The following is a 17,741-nucleotide window of genomic DNA, read 5'->3' as shown; positions in this document are numbered from 1 at the left end:
GGTTTAAGAGATACCTGGGCATAAAGCCTGTGCCAACTTGGCATTAGGATGATGTTAAGTTTAATAAAACACAACAAATAGAACACGCGTTTCCCTGATTTCTTAGAGTATATTATGCTCATGCTGAAACTATGTTTGGGATTGATTTTCATATCATTTCCGGTTGTTGGTGTGCCGTGAGATTTTTTCTGTGTTTTAAGTGTGCCTTGACGCAAAAAAGGTTGAAAAACACTGGTTTAGAGGACCCGTGAACGCCCCTCTTTGTCACCTGGTCTTCTTCTACATGTAGACTGGTAGGGAACACGTGATGAAGCAGAAACCTTTGTTACAAATGTTTAGAAGAGTTTATATTGGATGAAAACATTCACTAAGACAATAGAGTCTGACCTGAGAGTGTTTTTATTCTTCACTCCACCTTGATGATCTGGTTCAACCTGTTGGGGCGGAACAACTTACCCACGGTAAGTCTGAATCTGCGTTACAAACCGTTTACCTTTTGGACAAACTGCAGCTGTACAAAGTACTTGTTGTTACATGCAGTATTCAACTGTGGCGTATTACGTCCTCATCACAGTGCAGCTTGAAGCCTCTGGCGCCGTCTGATGGACCCAAACATAATGTCCCACAGCTATTGGGTGTAGGTCAGGTGATCGTGATGGCCATTCAATGGTATCAACTCCTTCATCCTCCAGGTGATGCCTGCATACTCTGGCCCCATGAGGCCATTGTCGTGCATCAGGAGGAACCCAGGACCTACTGCTCAGGTCAGGGTCTGACCTTGGGTTCAAGGATCTTATCCAGATACCCAATGGCAGTCAGACTGACGTTCTCTAGCCTGTAGAGCAGACGTCGCCAAGCCGTCGATCTCAGAGACTTTCCTGGTTGATTTCCAAAATAAGTAAAAATAAATTTATAAACACATTGGTTATCATTCTCGAGCATTTTCTGAAGTGTCTTCTGAAATGTTTTCTTACGGACTTTGGAAGACCAACGGCTGCTGCCGCCTGTCGCTTCTAACACCATTAATATTCCCATTTCTATTAGTGTAAACATCAATGTGCATCACTAACTTTTCCGGCACACAAACTTACCAATGCTCTCACCTGGTCCTGATCATCTGGTTAGTTGGGATTTAATGGGCATACTACCAGAATATATGTAATGTCATGACATAATTTGATATTTATTATTAAATAAGCAGATAAGAGGAAGTGGACGGATCCAACAGGCTCTGATCTTCCACCATGTTTGTTTCCTGTGTAAAACGACAACGCTCATTTCTTCAGTTACGTCACTCACAGGAATCAGGAAACATTTATTGCCATAATATGTTAGACATACCAGGAATTTGACTTGGCGGTTGGTGCATAAAGTGCACCAGCGAACAGAAAGTGACAAGTGAAAGTGACGCGTGCAGTGAGAAAGAAAGTGCCACTTTTCATTTCATGGTACTTTTATTTCATAATGCCACTTTTCATTTCCAGAGTCTTTTATTTCATAATGCCGTTTTACATTTCCAGAGACTTTTATTTCATAATGCCGTTTTACATTTCCAAAGACTTTTATTTCATAATGCCGTTTTTCATTTCCAGAGACTTATTTCACAATGCCGTTTTACATTTCACGTTCTTATATGCAAATCAGGGGGCGTGGCTACATCTAACATTCAGAACAGACAACAGAGCCGTCTGCAAAAGAAGGCTGGCTAAGGGACGTGAGTGTTGAAGTGTGACTGTTAGGAACCCTGGTTTTCTTCTTTGTGACGGACAGGAAATGCTGCCACCTGCTGGCCAAGCACGCAATTACATGTAAATGTGAAGCCATTTCCCTCACAGACACATAATTAATGTAATGGAATACATGTGATCCTGTGTGATACTGTGATCGAGCAGGAGGCCGCTCAGGTGCTGCTGACCTTCAGCTTCAGCTCTCTTCTTGTGTTGCACATGAAGTCACGGCTTCTTAGCGTGGCGAGTGCAGCTTTACGGGAGCTTTACTCTCTCTGGCAATAAATGAATAAATAGAAGACGACTCGCAGGCTTTCCAACATTAAGATCCACTCTGGAAGTCTGACGCAGCAGCTGGTCGACTCACCCGCCTCCACTGCTCACCGTTTGCAGACTTAAGGGGATTTCTGTTCGGAAGGAGGCAGACAGGAGCATCGTGCTGCTGAATACAGAACGACAGAGAGGGAGTGATCTGGTTCCCTTCAACTGATTCCTCATCTCCTTTCCTTAGTGCTATTTTATAAGCTGCTTGAATATCTTCATTTATCTGTATTTTACTGCCCGTTAAAAGCTTCATGTGGAGTTTGTGATGTGCAGTGGTGAGAAAAGCATCCTTTATTCAGGTAGAAGAACAAATACCGGCCAGGGAAAATACTATGTTAAATATTGTAAAAATAAAAGTGAGTTAGTTTAAATATTATAGACAGAAGCAAAGTCCCTTGCCGCTATTTTACTAGAGATTATTATCATGCATTTATTTTCTTTATTAGGCAAAACAAATGCATCCTTTTACAAAAATAGATAAAAATCAAAATGTCGGAAGGTTGAAGGATTTTGTGACTAAGAACTTTATGGTCAGCGATTCAATGAACAAAATATGAAGCTGAATTACAGGATGTCTAACAAATCCTGGAACATTCAGGATTTTACTATAACTCATGAAATGTTTCTGTTGAGTTTGAAGTCTCAGTAGCCTAAACATAAAACTCATCTTTAGTCACTTTTCACTTCTTCAAGCTAAAGGCCTTTTTAAACAAAGATTGCAAAAGAAGAAACATTGACTTAAAGTCTCCTGTCTTACTAATGTGAAATAACAGAATTTACATGTCACATTGCAGTCAAACTGTGTCATTGAGTCCCGGCCTTTAGGTGGCGCCACTCTTCTGCTCTTCAGCCTGTTTCTCCTCAATCAAAGTTGAATCATGTCAATATAAGTGCTGTATTGTGACCACATTAGTATTATTATTATTATTCAAGCCACTTTCTTTCTCAGAAAATATGTTTTGAACAGTTTAAAAAACATGAAAATAATTATGAGAAACTATGAAACTACACAAAGAGAGGAAAAAACATAGAACACACACAAAATAGAAATAAACCATTATCAACCACAAACAATATCTATATGCAAGTACTTCTCTACATTTTATGTACAAATATAAATAGTGTAAAAGAGTACATATTGAATGGGTAGATGTATAGGGTTGTATTCTGAAATGTGTGAATATGAGGAGTATTTACAGCGTAAACGAGGTGAGTTGAAGAAGAAGAAGAACATCTGGACTAAAACAACAATAATAATATTTACTTGTTTTATCCAGCAAACTCAGAATAAAAAGCAGAGTGCATCACATGGTTCAATAGCAAGCAAGAGCAAGTAACCTGAAATAACAGAAATACAATAGTATACATTAACAAACAAAAACACATTGTACCGTCTACATAAATGAAACACTTTAACGGAACACTTGTTTATAAATTCATCCACCGTTTACTAAATTGCAAGTTAGCACAGTGTTAGTTAGCTTGCTTTGTTTGCTAGCACGTTCTTTAGCTTGCTAACAAACACAGTAATCTATGTTATTTAACTTGCTGTATTGATTAGCATCCTGTGTTAGCTGTATTAGTTAGCATTGTGTGTTAGCTACCATGCTGCATTAGTAAGCGTCCTGTGAAAGCTGTGATGCTGTTACAGTTAGCGTCCTGCGCTAGCTGGCATGCTGCGTCTGTTAGCATGTGGTGTCAGTTAACATAATGTGTTAGCATCGGTGGTTTGGACTGATGCCTTCCTGCTGTTTGCTGCAGACACACATAATGTGAGACACGAAGAAATGTGGACTTTCAGATGAGCGACAGCTCAATGAGCCACAACATACAGTCTGTTTATCTGCTACACACACACACACACACACACACACACTTTCCAGACCATAACTCCATACTAAAACAAACCTCTCCTTGCTTTATCCAGACCTTCATTTCATCCTGAAATGTTGTGATTTACGTTGTGGGGATTTTCATTTTGTCCCCACAAGAAAGACGAGTTTAAAGCTGTCAGACAAATGTAGTTTTAAGTACCATACATACCTCTGAGCTGAAGTGAAAAGTGCATATTAACCTGTAGTAGAACGTATTGGAGAAGCAGTAGAGAGCAGGATATGCGATACTCAAGTGAAGTAGAAGTACCATGTATTTGTGCTTAAGCTCATTACTACAATACATGTACTTAATTATGAGTTTTTCATGTCATTTAACTTCAGCACATTGCAGATTTTGATATAAAAATAAGGGGTTTTTGGCCCATGTTGTTAATTATGTGCATAATACGACCGTGGATGTGATGTCATAGGGTTGGAAATACTACATTTGATGTCCTCTGGACTTTAAGGTGAACTCAACATCATCTTTCTGTCACCTGCTGGATTTAAAACAGACTTCCGCATCAAGCAGCTGTTTTTCTGTCATCACTGTGATTTCAATCCGTGGCGCTGTGAGGATTTAAAGTGTTTTGGGTTAAACCGCAGCAGATGCTCGTCGACGTCGAGTGTTTTCTGAACTCCTTCGATCGGCCGAGTTTCACCGCCTCACGTGAACCTAACGTCACTTTTGTTTATTCCACCGGAATTCATTCGTCTCCTCTTTCATTTATGTGTTCATATTAATTCATAGTGAGTTAGTCTATTAGGGTTTCTGTGGCCCTTCACAGGTAAAAAAAGATAAGTCACCTGCTCGTCGTGAGCTTCCATCGACTAGTTGATCGTAAAACTGGAAATTAGGAGGATTTCTAAGATTTATTCGTCATAGCGGACGGTTGTCGCTCACCTCACGTGGGTTTTCATTCCTGTTTTTCCAGATAGGTTCAGTCAGCGTTTACAAGCCGGTTTTGAGCGCTGAGGGAACTCTCCCATTATTTGTTTTATTCAGCTGCTTGTGAGACGACATGTTCTTGAATAATGTCATTTTGTGATGTAAAGTCAGTCACATTCTGCTCATCTTCTGCCTTAATACGACAAGTTAGACCGCCTGCATGACTTTAAACCGGCTGGCTATTAGACTGAGGAAACTGGGCCTTTTTTAGTATTGATTTGGCCCATTTTTACTGTATATAGATTGTGACGGTCTTTGCATTCAACAAAAAGAACTGCTATTTTTGTTCTTCAGAATGTGCTTTTAAGGACCTGGATGCAAAACTGCCACCAGACTCCATTTAAGAATTTGCCGTTTTATGTTTCTGTTTGTGAAATATTGATTTAAACACAGCCGAGAACAACAATCCGGCCTCTCGTAGAGACGTTGGTCTGCTTCTCCTCACTCCAACGTGTCTTTTTATAATAACGCTTAACCCTGCAGGCCGCCGCTCTGTCGGGCAGGTTTTGGTGGCTCGCGCTGTGTTTGCAGCCTCATTGACAAAGTGCCACTAATCTGCTGATAGTTCATCAGTTCATCCTGTGACCTCGCTCGGGAACGTGGCAGCAGAGAATCTGAACCAGGAGGTCTTTGTGTGCAGAACGAGCTCAGGTGGTCCGTGTCCACCTGGGAGAGGACTTTGGGGGCGTTTACCTGTGCATTATGGAAAGTGAAGTCAACCCAGGCCACGAGCTAAACCTCTTCTGCTTCAATCCTAATTCATATTTCTATTCATTAAAGAACAATACTGCATCCCCCTATCAGGTTGCTCTTAAAAGTGAATCCAGTTATTTGTGGACTGTGATGACAAAACATCAAAGTCAAATTTCTCTAGATTTTCATTCTAAAGTGGAAGGAAATCAATGGCTGCCTGAAGAAGAATGCTGGTAAAGCAAACGGACTATTAAGGCGCCACCTGGTTCTCTGAAGGAAAGACACAACTAAAATAATCTTTAGGCTTAAAAACTGTTGACTGACAGAAAGCAACAACATCCACGAGTCTTTTCCCTGAAAATGACTGGTGGATAAAAGGACGGCCTCTTTGCCTCTGCCTGATATTTGTACACCTTGTGTAGCGGGAAAGCTTTAATAATCTCAATAAAACATTTCGGGCAGCGTTTGGTGATGGGTGCCGCCCCTTTGGCTTAAAGCAATTAATTCAGCTTCTCTGACATCAAACTCTCGGCTCAGCCCGACAGCTTGGAGCTCAAATAAGAAAAGTAAAAAAAGGCAAGTTCTCCTGGGAACAGAATAAAGATGGCAGCTCCTTTTTTCTCCCCACTGTTTGCTCAGTGGCTCTGAGAGCAATCCCCCCTCCTCCCTCGGCTGAATGAAATGCGACGGCACACAATGTGCTGGAGGAGAGAAAGGGCCGGCGGGGAATGAACAGTGTGGAGTATTTGCTCAGTGGAGGAGCAGCCACAAAGGCCGAGCCGAGGCGTTCCCATGAAACCCGGCGCCTCTTTCTCTCTCTCTCTCTCTCTGCGTCGCCGGCGGGCCGACAACACGACGCGAATAACCGCTGTTCTCCTGAGAACTGTACCGTCAGGTGACCGGCTCGGGCCTGGTTTCATTCAGATGAGTTTGAGCCGCACGTGGCTGAATGTTGAGTCCCGATATCCCGTCAAAATAAAAGGGGGCTTGGGGATGTGTGTGTGTGGATGGCGTTCGGGTTAATAACACTGACGTTTAGCAGTAGTTGACCGTTGCCCCGCCAAATTTTTATCCCCACTACAAAAAAAAGGCGGCGGACCCGCAGCTCTCTGGGTGGCCGGAGGTCTGAAAGGCAGCCGGAGTGACGCTTAAGCTCTTTTCACCTCAAGAAAGCGTCATTGTACATCTCCATGAATGGAAAACTGCTGTTTATCTAAGATGGACCCGACTTTCTTCTGCTTCTTCTTGTTCTTTTTTGAAGTGTCTGCGGTTTCAAAGTGCCGTGAGACCACAGCAGCTTTGACTGCAGCTGATTCTGACCACCTCCACAGCGGCACTAATCAATAGTTTCACATCGATAAGGGAGCAGATGAGTGCGTTTGTGGGGAAATGTTTCGCTGGTTGTTTGGAGCACTTCAACATCTCTCTCCTCTTTGTTTCTCCTCGTAAACTGAACGTTACTTTATTTTACATCACAGCAAACAGACACAGGTGGAGACGGAAGCATTCAGCAGATGGAGGAAAGTTACCTCCATCAGCAGGTGGTGGAGACCAAAAACACAGCAAAAAGAGAGAGAACATCACAAACAAAAAGGCTCCTCAAGCTTCTCAGGCCTCTTCACACTCCTACTCCACAAAGTAAAAACAAATGTACTTTTTACCCTTCTTTTACCTTTTAAAATTATTTAACGAAAAAAACGGAAATGTACATCCGAAATTATTTGTAATCTATTGACAAAATGAATCAGCAGCTATTCTGAAAACCTGATCAGATAAGATGAGATAAGATGACATATGATGATTAAGTATCAAGATTAGTTCTCAGTCATCAGAGAGATGAGGCCGACGGAGAAGCTCTTCAGCTGTTATGAGTTGTGTTGAAAAGGAATCGACTCACTTAGTATATCGTAAAATAAGGACATAGCATCCAAAAGAATGACTTAATGTCTTGAAATAGGGGCTTAATATCTCAAAATACTAAGTTAACATCTCAGGATAATGAGTTAATATCTCAAAGTAGTGACATAGTATCTCAAGATAAAGATTTGGTGTTTCTAAATGATTTAGTATTCCATAATTAAGACTCTCAGTAGGAACAGGCTTCGTTAACCGGAAGTGGAACCCCACCGTGGTCGCGGTGCGTCTGGTTTGCGACTGGCGGCCTCGTGGATCGTCGTCGTCGTCGAGCCGCAGAACAAAGCCGAGCAGAGATGATGATTAACTGTATTCAAAAAAAGAGAAAAGCAGCCTTGGTGTTATCTGGCTGCTGCCGCTCGCTCCGCCCGGCCCGAGGGAAAGCTGCTGAGCAAACACAGGTGGCTGGAAGTCAGTGACAACACACACACAGACACACAAAACACACTCACACTCACAAAACACACACTTCCCAGAGACTAGAGGGCGATTGATGTTGGACTTTGAAGGGCAAGGCTGATATCAAACTTTAATTTGATAGGAAATGTAAATTAACAGGGATAAACTGCTATTATAAAGTAATTTGGGCGCTTATTTATTTATTTATTTATCTGAAGCTCACAATTCCAAGATCTTTTCCTCAATGCACTGTAATTTAAATGTTTGGACAGCCCCTCTTTATGGAAAGCCAAAAGGGCCGTTAAATGCCTCTATCTTCCCCCTGTAAAGTGACGCTTTTCACAGCCTTTTTTAACAGATACAAGCACTTTTTTACAGCAATTTCCCGTTATGATAAATAGCCCTTCCTTCTGATAGTGAGTTCCTGAGCTAGTGAGTTCCTGTAACCAAAAAAGCCAAGATATTTACAGCGAAATGGTTAAAATCAAGGCTTTAAAAAGTCTCCGTCCACATCTTGTATTCAGTTGTAGATTTTAGCTTTCAGGCTGGGCGGCAGAAGAGGCTCATCACCATGAGGGTAAAACACCTGTAAAACAAAGCAGTACTCTGCATTCCCTCACCAGAGCGGCGTAATGAGGGGGGGCTTTAGTGGCACTTACAGCTTTACACTCATAACGCCTTGGACGTGCCTTGCTCAAAGGCAGACCCGTAGGAAAGTGCTGATGTTATTCACTCGTTTTCACGTCCCGCCTTCCGATTGCTCCCCGAATCACACGAGCTGCCACATCGAGCCAGCCATCCTTCAGTAAAACCAATAGAACCCGCCTCGCTGCTGCTTTGAGGGTTTCTTCTCGCCCCGTCAGGAGCCTTTCCTTTGTTTTCTCCTCCTTTTTATTCTGGGTGAATTTGAAACGGGGGGGAAAACAAATGGAGGTTTCTGATAAAGCCCAGCGCAAATATGCGGAAGGTGGTCGTTGGCATGTGGAGGTTTGCTCAGTGCACACGAGCTCTGACAGCAGCAGGAGAGGCTCTGCAGAGGAGGAGAAGGTCTGTGGAGGAAGAGGAGATATATAGATCTATATATCTATAGATCTACATAGAAAGATCTATACTGTATATGTATATACACCTACCTCACTGCTACTGCCTGAGAAAGGACCTGCCAAAGAATAGTGGTTGTATACACACATGTATATATATATATATATACAGTATGTAATGTTAAAAGCAAACAAAACTAACTTCCGTCTTCATGAGAAACTACTTTAGGAAAGGTTTGTGATGTAGCATTAACATGTTTGCTGTTAGCATTGGGAAACGTCATGTAAGGAGAAGAAACACATGTGATTATTGAGAGCATGTAAACGTGAATGAAGTTGACAATATTCAGATATTTGCAGCAGGAACTCAGTGAGTTAATGTCACTTGATTTATTGAACATCTTTAGAGACTTCGGTCTGAACCGTGGTGGTCGGCGGACTTCATGGGCCTGTGGAGGTGGAGAAGATAAAGACAAAGATTGGAATCTGATAATTTAAAAGCATCTGTTACCAGCACAAACCAATCTACGGACATTAGCTACATATTTGGTGTATTGACATGCAGACGTTTGTCGGACTGCTACGTTAAGATGTGGTTCTTTTCATCTCTGGAAGGGATTGAACGGTCGTAATAATGGTACATGCAGAGCTGAAGTTGGGACATCCCTCATATGTATGCATGTGTGTGTGCATGTGCACGTGTGTGTGGTAAACGTTCCTTGTCCAAACACGGCATCGCCGGCTAAGCTCTGACCTCGAGTCGCTCGGCATGCAGCCCTCCCTCGGAAAAACGCCATTATTATTCATAACGGGCTGATTGCTTTGGTGAGCAAACAGAGGCGCTCAGCGAGGCGGCGGGCGCCAGAGGAGCCGCTCACGACGCCACGCCGCTCGCCTCCTTTTGTTCCTGCAGAATCATGCTTTTATTTTGTCCTTTTTTCTTTGTAATGACGACCATTAGTTTCATTTCTCTATATATTCTGTGTTCCAGCTACGTGTGTGTTGAGGGAAATGCAGACTGAAACATCTCAGATGTCAGATGAAGGTTTTCGTCCAGTCACGTTCTCCAGAGGATGAACCCTGTTTACTTTGGCGATCCCCTGACTTGACATTCACAGTTTTTGAGGCAAAAGTCTTGGGAGCGATGGGATGAGTTAACATGTTATTCATGTTACATGTATGTAACATGTTAGTGTAAACGCTCATGTTCCTCTGGGGATGAACCCCAACAATGTTGTCAAATTAGTAACAGCAAAGTCTCACAGAATGTGTCCTTTGCAGAGGTAGAGGCGGACTTCTCACTCCTCACGAGGAAGAAGAAGAAGAAGTTAATGAACAACCTGACTAAGCGTCATTCCTCCAGCCGGCAGAGGCTCACTTTGTTAACCCCCCCAGTAAAAGGTCGGTGCTTTATGATTTAGGGTCAGATCGGGAGGTGCCGCGTCTCAAAACAAACTGACCCAAAGTGTTGAGGTCAGCTCCCTGTGTTGTGCGTCAGCTGGTGATGACGGCTCCTCTGGGCTGTGAGGAACAACTCCAACACACAATGCCTTGTGATGTTATTATATATATATCATATATTTTATATATTACACCACTGTCTTGCGGTGAACTTTTTATTTTAACTTCTATTCATGATTTAGGTAAACATACCTTTCGTTTTTTGTACTTCCACCTTTTATTTGCGCTTATTTCCGTCCTTGATCTTCTATCTTATCAATCACAAATGTAACTTATTAATATTGTAACTAAGTCAGTTAAGAGCTGAGCTCTTTGTGTTTCTTTAGGCTGAAAACAACATTTGTTGGTAGATGAAACTTGTGAAGCTGCGTACAGAAAGGTGGCGTAAATACTTTTGGAACAACTAGAACATTAAAGACTCCCCAAACGGGAGGAAATACACCTCCACGAGAAGATGATGTTCATACTAAAAGCTAAAGTTTTAACAATCAAATCCAAAGATCTCCTTCGGACTCTTTTTTCTTCTCCTCCTTGGTGCATCATTGAACATCGTTTTCACACTAAAAAGTGCTTGTTAGCCCCCTCTTTGTACCCTTTGAGATTAGGTTCACCGTCTGGGGAACAGGAACATCACATGATGAGGGAAAGGTTGGACCCGCTGGAGGCACTGGAGGGTCGGTAGGGTTCATCCTCTGGGGGACATGAATGTTTCTACAGAATGTTTTTTTGTAAATCAATAGAAACGTATCGGAATTATCTTCTGCAGCCGCATGCTTGTTTGATTAATCTCTGGATTATTGTGTTGATTGATTGATTGATTAATCTTTTATTCCACAACATGTCAGAGAAGTCAAAGAGAACATCAAGGAATTCAAGGAAGGGTGAAACAATTAGTTGATCAAATAGTGGATGGACAGAGAATTTTTCAAATTAATAATTGATCAAATGCTTTAATCTCCAAACAATCTCAGTTTCTCCAAGTGAAGTTTTTTGTTTTTTTATATCATTATAATTCAAAACTCACATATAATACATGTGGGTTTTAATGGATTTTGCTCTGATTCTTTGGTGGAATGTAACCTAGTATTTAGTCAGACACTTATTTGTATTCTACTTTCTTTTACTTCTATAATCTACTACATTTCAGAAAGAGATATTGTTCTTTTTACTTCCCTGTCCATCTTACACTCTTAAACGTTCATAATATTGTGCAGCACTACACTTTTATTGTCCACTAGTACACAAATACCAGTATCTAAAAACTAGCTCCACATGGATTACATTAAAGAGGTCCTTAAAGGTGTTTATTTGTGATAAAAAACAGAATATCCTGTAATAATATAATAATACTCTCTCCAAACTATTGATACGTTCATTAGATTTTGGAGATTATTTTCTTTTTGAACCTGAGACTTGTCATAGAGTATTTTTAGAATTCTTTGCCATAAGTGATATTGAGAACGTATTTCATCACTTAAAGACTAAACCATTAATTGAGATAAAAATGTGCTGATTAATTTGATGGCGAAAATAATCAGGAGTTGCTGCTTTTATATTTGGGTTAAAACATTTTGCCAATTTCTTAGTTTTAAAGAGGAATCGTTGACTGTCAAATTAGTATCGATTGATTTGATTGATTTATGACACAACAAATTGTGTCATAAATCAGTTGTACCTTTTAAGGTTGCATTAAAATGTTGGTCCGAAGTGCAGTTTTTATATTATTCATTCCCTTTACACTTGTAAAAAATACACACTTAGATATAAGGAAGATAAAAGACGTTTTCTTTGTCCCAGTTTGAAGTGAGAGGCGTTGAAGATGCTGATGAAGATGCTGATGAAGATCCTCTCTGCGGTTAAACATCGCTCCTGTTGGATGTTAATGTCATTTTATAACATTTCACCTCCTCACTGTGTCATGTGTCCGCTTGTTATCGATGATGTCATCTCTCTGTGACCCTGCAGCTGATAATTAAACCATTTAATGTGGATGTTCATGTTAACGTTTAGTGCTCAAGAGGCATCACTTAATCTGATTTAATAAATAGATTAGCCTACAGAGTTTGATTAAATTAAATGAAACATTAAAAAAGACTGTTTTCATATAAAGACTTTTTTTATCTGTTGCACAAATACAAACACACAAATGACTGATGAAAAATCCTGCACCGGAAGGGCGCGTTCCCGCCGTCACAAACGTCCAAGGTGTGTTCTCGTTGTCTCTCAGGTGTTCATCACGGGCCTCGTGTACGCGCCGCGGTAGTAGCTGGAGTCGCCGTGCGCGGGATCCAGGCCGCTTTTGGCGGCCACCAGCGCCCCGGTGACCGGGCAGCCGTACCCCCCGTACTGCACCGCGGGCTCCGGGCGGGGGGGCGGCGGCTCCGACATGAGGTTGTTGATGGAGAACGGGTGGTTGAAGGAGTAGTGGGGGGGGTAGTGGTCGGGCCTCAGGTGCGCGGCCTCGTGCAGCAGCAGCGGGGGGTGGTAAGGGGGGTGCGAGAACAGGTGCTGGGTGTGCGCGAGCGGAGAGGGCACGCGCACGGGGCTGGGGGGCAACAGTTCGCCCCGGCGCGCCTTGGGGTCGACCCCCGTGCCCTTGACGTCCGCGGGCGGGGAGGTCGAGGAGGGGGAGTGCGGGGAGTCGGAGCGGGTGCTGCCGGTGGTGACCGAGCCGCCCTCCGAGCCCTCCTTCTCACCGGCACCGGACGCCCGGCCGGACTTGAAGCGCTTCTGCCGCCGCAGGTAGCAGCCGTTCTCGAACATGTTCCCGGAGTCCGGGTGCAGCGCCCAGAAGGAGCCCTTCCCCGGTTTGTCCGGTAAGCGGGGCACCTTGATGAAGCAGTCGTTGAAGGAGAGCGAGTGGCGGATGGAGTTCTGCCAGCGCTGCTGGTTCTGCCGGTAGAACGGGAACAGGTCGGTGATCCACTGGTAGAGCTCGTTCAGCGTCAGCATCTTGCTGCCGGACTGCTGGATCGCCATGGTGATCAGGGAGATGTACGAGTACGGCGGCTTGGCGTGCGTGTAGCTGCGCCGGTAGGGTTTGGGCTCCCGGGATCGGATGCCGCAGGCCTGCCCGTACACCGGGCTCATCACCGGCACGCTCCCGTACGGCGGCGGCGGGCTCATGGAGCTCATGCTCGGGCCCAGGCCCGTCATCCCGACTGCGGCCTGCACCATGGCCCCGGGGCCCTGCGACCCCCCGCAGTGCATCGAGGAGTGGTTGACCCCCACCGGGTTCGCGTAATGCGCGTTCATGTGTCCGGCGCCGCTCATGCCAGGCGCGCTCATGTAGCTGCTCATTGAGTTCATGTTTCCCGCTGAGGTGTAACACTGAAACACAGAGAAACGACGTATTACATAAATAGTCTCTATTAACTATTAGTAGACTTTCATATATAAAACATGCTGCATTTGACTGGCAGAAATCCTGCTGCATGAATTATAGAAAAGGTATTAAAACAAATAAAACGTTTTTTCTTTTGTTGTCACTTATAAATAATATTTCACCGTTAAATTGGGTTGTTAACGATTATTTCTGCTGTCGATTAATCTGATGACGATTTGATTGTGTGGTCTACAAACATCTGAAAACTGTGAAATCCTATACAGCCTCATAATATATTTGCTTAATTGAACGCATACCTCCACTTTATTTCCTGCAGGTTTTAATTAAAGTGAGCGTTGATTTCAGGGATATTCTCTTGATAGTGACATAAACACTAATTCTGTCATAACTTTCCTCTAATTATTTTACGATAAGTTATATTTCTCGCCAGGAATTATCGTCATCTCTCAATATGAAGATCAAACTGCTGTTTTAAAGGTCTTTGAGCTTAATACATTCTGGAATCACTCTGAACAGAAGGGATTTGTTATCGTTATTATCAGGAATTATTAAATTAGGTTGAGAGGTTCTCTTCATTCATTTTATCTCTTTTTTGTAAATGTTTTCTCAACCTCTTCAGATGAATACAGATTATATTAATGGCCGGAGACATTTTAAAACACAGATTAGACTTTAGCCACTTTAATAATAATAGAAACAGGAATATTGAACCTTTGCAAATGTGACGAGATTTCTAATTCGATTGATGTCTGTCAACGTCCACTGAATTAGAAGAATGACCTCATGAACAATTCTCATTTCTCCTTGAATTGGCTTCCTTTTTTAATTCGATATACATCTTTGAAGCTTGGAAAATACTAATAAAAGTTTAGGTGCAAACTTTAATTAAGCACTTAGAACAATTATTCTGTATAGGATTTCCTCATTTTGCTGCAAGATTAAATCAAAATGCCCTTAAAGGACAAAAGTCTCACAATAAGGCAACTACTTACTTATAATTAGAGATAAAAATATAGATGAAAACAATTCCCATGTAATTGGGTAATTGTGGATGTGTAGTTTAAAGTGATATAAATCAATATCCTGTATAATATATATCGATATATATATATTGTGTGTATATATATATACAATAATATATTCGAAACGAACATTCATTGTAGACATATATGTAATACGTATTACTCATAATAATCCCTGTTAATATTCCCTCCTGTAATCAGATGACGTCATAACCGCGGGGCTTGGCCCTGGTGGACGCCGGTGTAGAGTGCACGGACCTCGGTCTCTCCGTAGTAGCCGCTGCCGCTCCAGTCCGCGTGCTCGTGTCCCTCCATCTTAACGGCGCCCAGCATCGTGCACGCTCCCACCGATCAATGCATCCAAAGGCCTCGCGCGCAGCGGGAAAAACAAAAATAAAAATAAAACCCACAGAGGAGCCGATCCCGGTCCCCCGCTGGCCGCCGGTGACGGTCCGGTGTTTCCTGGTCGTTCCGACCGGGACTGGCGCTCACACCTGCGCGGCGTCTGTCTGCAACCGCGGGGCGGGAGGGGGGAGGTGAGGGGGGTGTTGGGGGGGATTCTGGCACCTGCGCTCGCGCTGCCGAGGCGGAGCCAGTGTCCAATCAGCTGGCTCGCCTCTGCGTTCCTCCTCGAGCTCGTGCACGTTTCGATTTGAATATTCCATCTGTGAACGAGAATCCCGCCCCGTGGCATCTCTGCAAATGACGTCATTACCTGTCCCGTGTGAGGAAATTCAAGTACCGTCCTCGCGATACTCCCAAAGGAACGATTTACTTTAATATTAGGTGTAATTGTGAAGTACTTTTACTTTAATTGAGTATTTTCTGCTTCTGTAGCCCTCAGAGATACATGTCGAACTTTGTACTGCACATATGAAGTATTTGTAACTTTGCAGATTCACATTATCAGTACAAAATATGATCAATTAACTGAATATGATGATTAAGCTAAAACTTTATAGAAATACCAGAACAGCATTTATGCTTCGGTTCGGAGAACTTGATCACCACTAACAATGATTTGCTTTAAATAGAGATATGATAAATGAAACAGGGTTTCATTTCATTCAAATATTTTTTCTACTTTTAAGTCTTTGATTTTGTAAATGAAAAACTAACTCGGTCAAAGTCCACTAAAGCTGTTGTGAAGCTTTCAGTCATATGTGTCATGTGTTATAAAGTATTGATTCTTCATACTTTCCTTTAACAGTTCCTATCTTCTCCCAGAAATGACCGATTGGCACAGATCTATTGATCGATCTTGTGATTGTGCCCATCTGAATGAACGTAAACCAAAAAAATCTGATGACTCATGTTTTATTCATGTTTCTGAGGGGGGTCATGGGTTCTTCCTCCTCCTCCTCCTGCTGGTGCAGGTCTTCACTGTTTGAGGTCCGTCAGTGAGTATTTACCTGGTGATGAATCTGAAAGGAGGAAGGACGGTACACATGACCGAGGTGAAGGAACAAGAGGAGCCGGACCACCATGCTCTCTGCACACACGACCTGTCCTCCCCGTGTGGACCGCAAACAAGACAAATATTTCACCTTTTGTGGTCCAGCGTAGCTCAGCGGGTCACTCAGACGGTCAGGCAGCAGGAAGATTCCTGAAACATCTGAAAGCTGCAGCCCGAAACCCAGCGACTCATAACACGACTGACTCCTTCACTCTGAAAAGAAATGTTGTCTAAAAGGGTTTTCTAAAAAGAGTTATACTCACAGGCTCTCTTCTCCTCATCCTCACACATGTACTGAAGTAAAAATACTACATCCTGCATTAATATACTACTTAAGTAAACTAGGTAAATAGTTATGTCCCTCCTCTGTTATTAAATATGCATGAGTCAGAATGGTGTTAGCCTAGCTTAGCATAACAGGGGGAACAGCTATGCTTTGAGTTGTCAAATAACTAGATAAAACATCGCCTCTAAACTCATTAAATAAAATGCACATGTATTTAATCTGAAAATCAACCGCAAGTGTGTTTGTGGTCGCTGCTTCCAGCTATTGCATACTGTCTTCGTGCTAAGCTAACCGAAGCTAAACTAATTGATACGCTCCCTAAGCTAGCGCTTTAGGTAAATATTGTTGAACGTGCTTCAGTTTAAAAAATCTGTAATTTTAACACATTTAGCGTTTTTTTCAGTCTGAAACTAACTATTTATTAACAAGAAAATAAACTTATTCTAATTCCAAATTCAACATAACTGTCGTTACTTCTTGTTGTGTTGGTTTGGCGGCTCAGCTGCTGAGGATCATGGGTAGTGTAGTTTTTAAACACGTCAGATAAACTAAATTCAGTTTCGTGGGTGTGATTTGTGCAGCTGCTGAGGATCAGAGAGACCATCCACGGACTTTATGATCTCACCTCCAGCAGGTGTGAACTCACCTGAGAGAATACTGAGCTCACACGAAGCAAATTACTTCCAAACACGCAGAAATCTCAGAAAACACACAAAACAGAAGTCAGCTCCTTTATTTGCATTTTATTGTCATGTTTTATTTATTCATTTAATGAATGCATTTTACCAAAGACTTTATTTTATGAGAAATATTCAGATACTCAGAAGTGTGAAAGTGTGTATCAGTAAAAAGTACTTTAAGTATTGATACAGTAAAATGTTCCTCGTTGGTGTTTTATTATTATGTTTCTGGATTCATATTAGTGGAGCATTAATCTGTTTATCACTGATCAATGCTCCCCCTCTCACATGCAGACTGGTCTCAGGTTAGAATCTGGTTCTTTCCTTTCGGTTTCTGCAGATAAAAACTGAACTTTCTTCAGATCTGAAACAAGACACTGACACCTGCTGGTGAACTCCTGTAACTGCAGCTGGAACAAATACATAAAGTGTAATTGCATCCTGATTGGTTTGCAGATTTTTAAATTTTAAACAAGTGCTTTGGTTATTTGATTGCTTCAATCTTCAATGTTTAGTCTTTTTTCTGACTTCAGCTCTTCACAGAAAATGAAACTACATTTTTTAATGGGA

At 42.3% G+C, this 17,741-nt stretch overlaps 1 protein-coding gene across 1 annotated transcript; it reads right to left on the bottom strand.

Annotated features, from left to right (window-relative positions):
• Positions 1–12,478: 12,478 nt before the first annotated feature.
• LOC120808264 (hepatocyte nuclear factor 3-beta) lies at positions 12,479–15,398 on the bottom strand. The gene is made up of 2 exons (XM_040161028.2): positions 15,008–15,398; positions 12,479–13,711 (listed from the first exon to the last, which is right to left on the bottom strand). Exons 1-2 carry the CDS (start codon positions 15,080–15,082, stop codon positions 12,605–12,607), a joined length of 1,182 nt encoding a protein of 393 aa, XP_040016962.1. The 5' UTR covers positions 15,083–15,398; the 3' UTR covers positions 12,479–12,604.
• Positions 15,399–17,741: the final 2,343 nt, after the last annotated feature.

This window comes from Gasterosteus aculeatus, chromosome 18 (genome assembly GCF_964276395.1).
Source record: "Gasterosteus aculeatus chromosome 18, fGasAcu3.hap1.1, whole genome shotgun sequence".
Classification (NCBI taxonomy): Eukaryota; Metazoa; Chordata; class Actinopteri; order Perciformes; family Gasterosteidae; genus Gasterosteus; species Gasterosteus aculeatus.
Note: the sequence above shows the minus strand (reverse complement) of the source record. Positions and strands in the feature narration are given on the sequence as shown.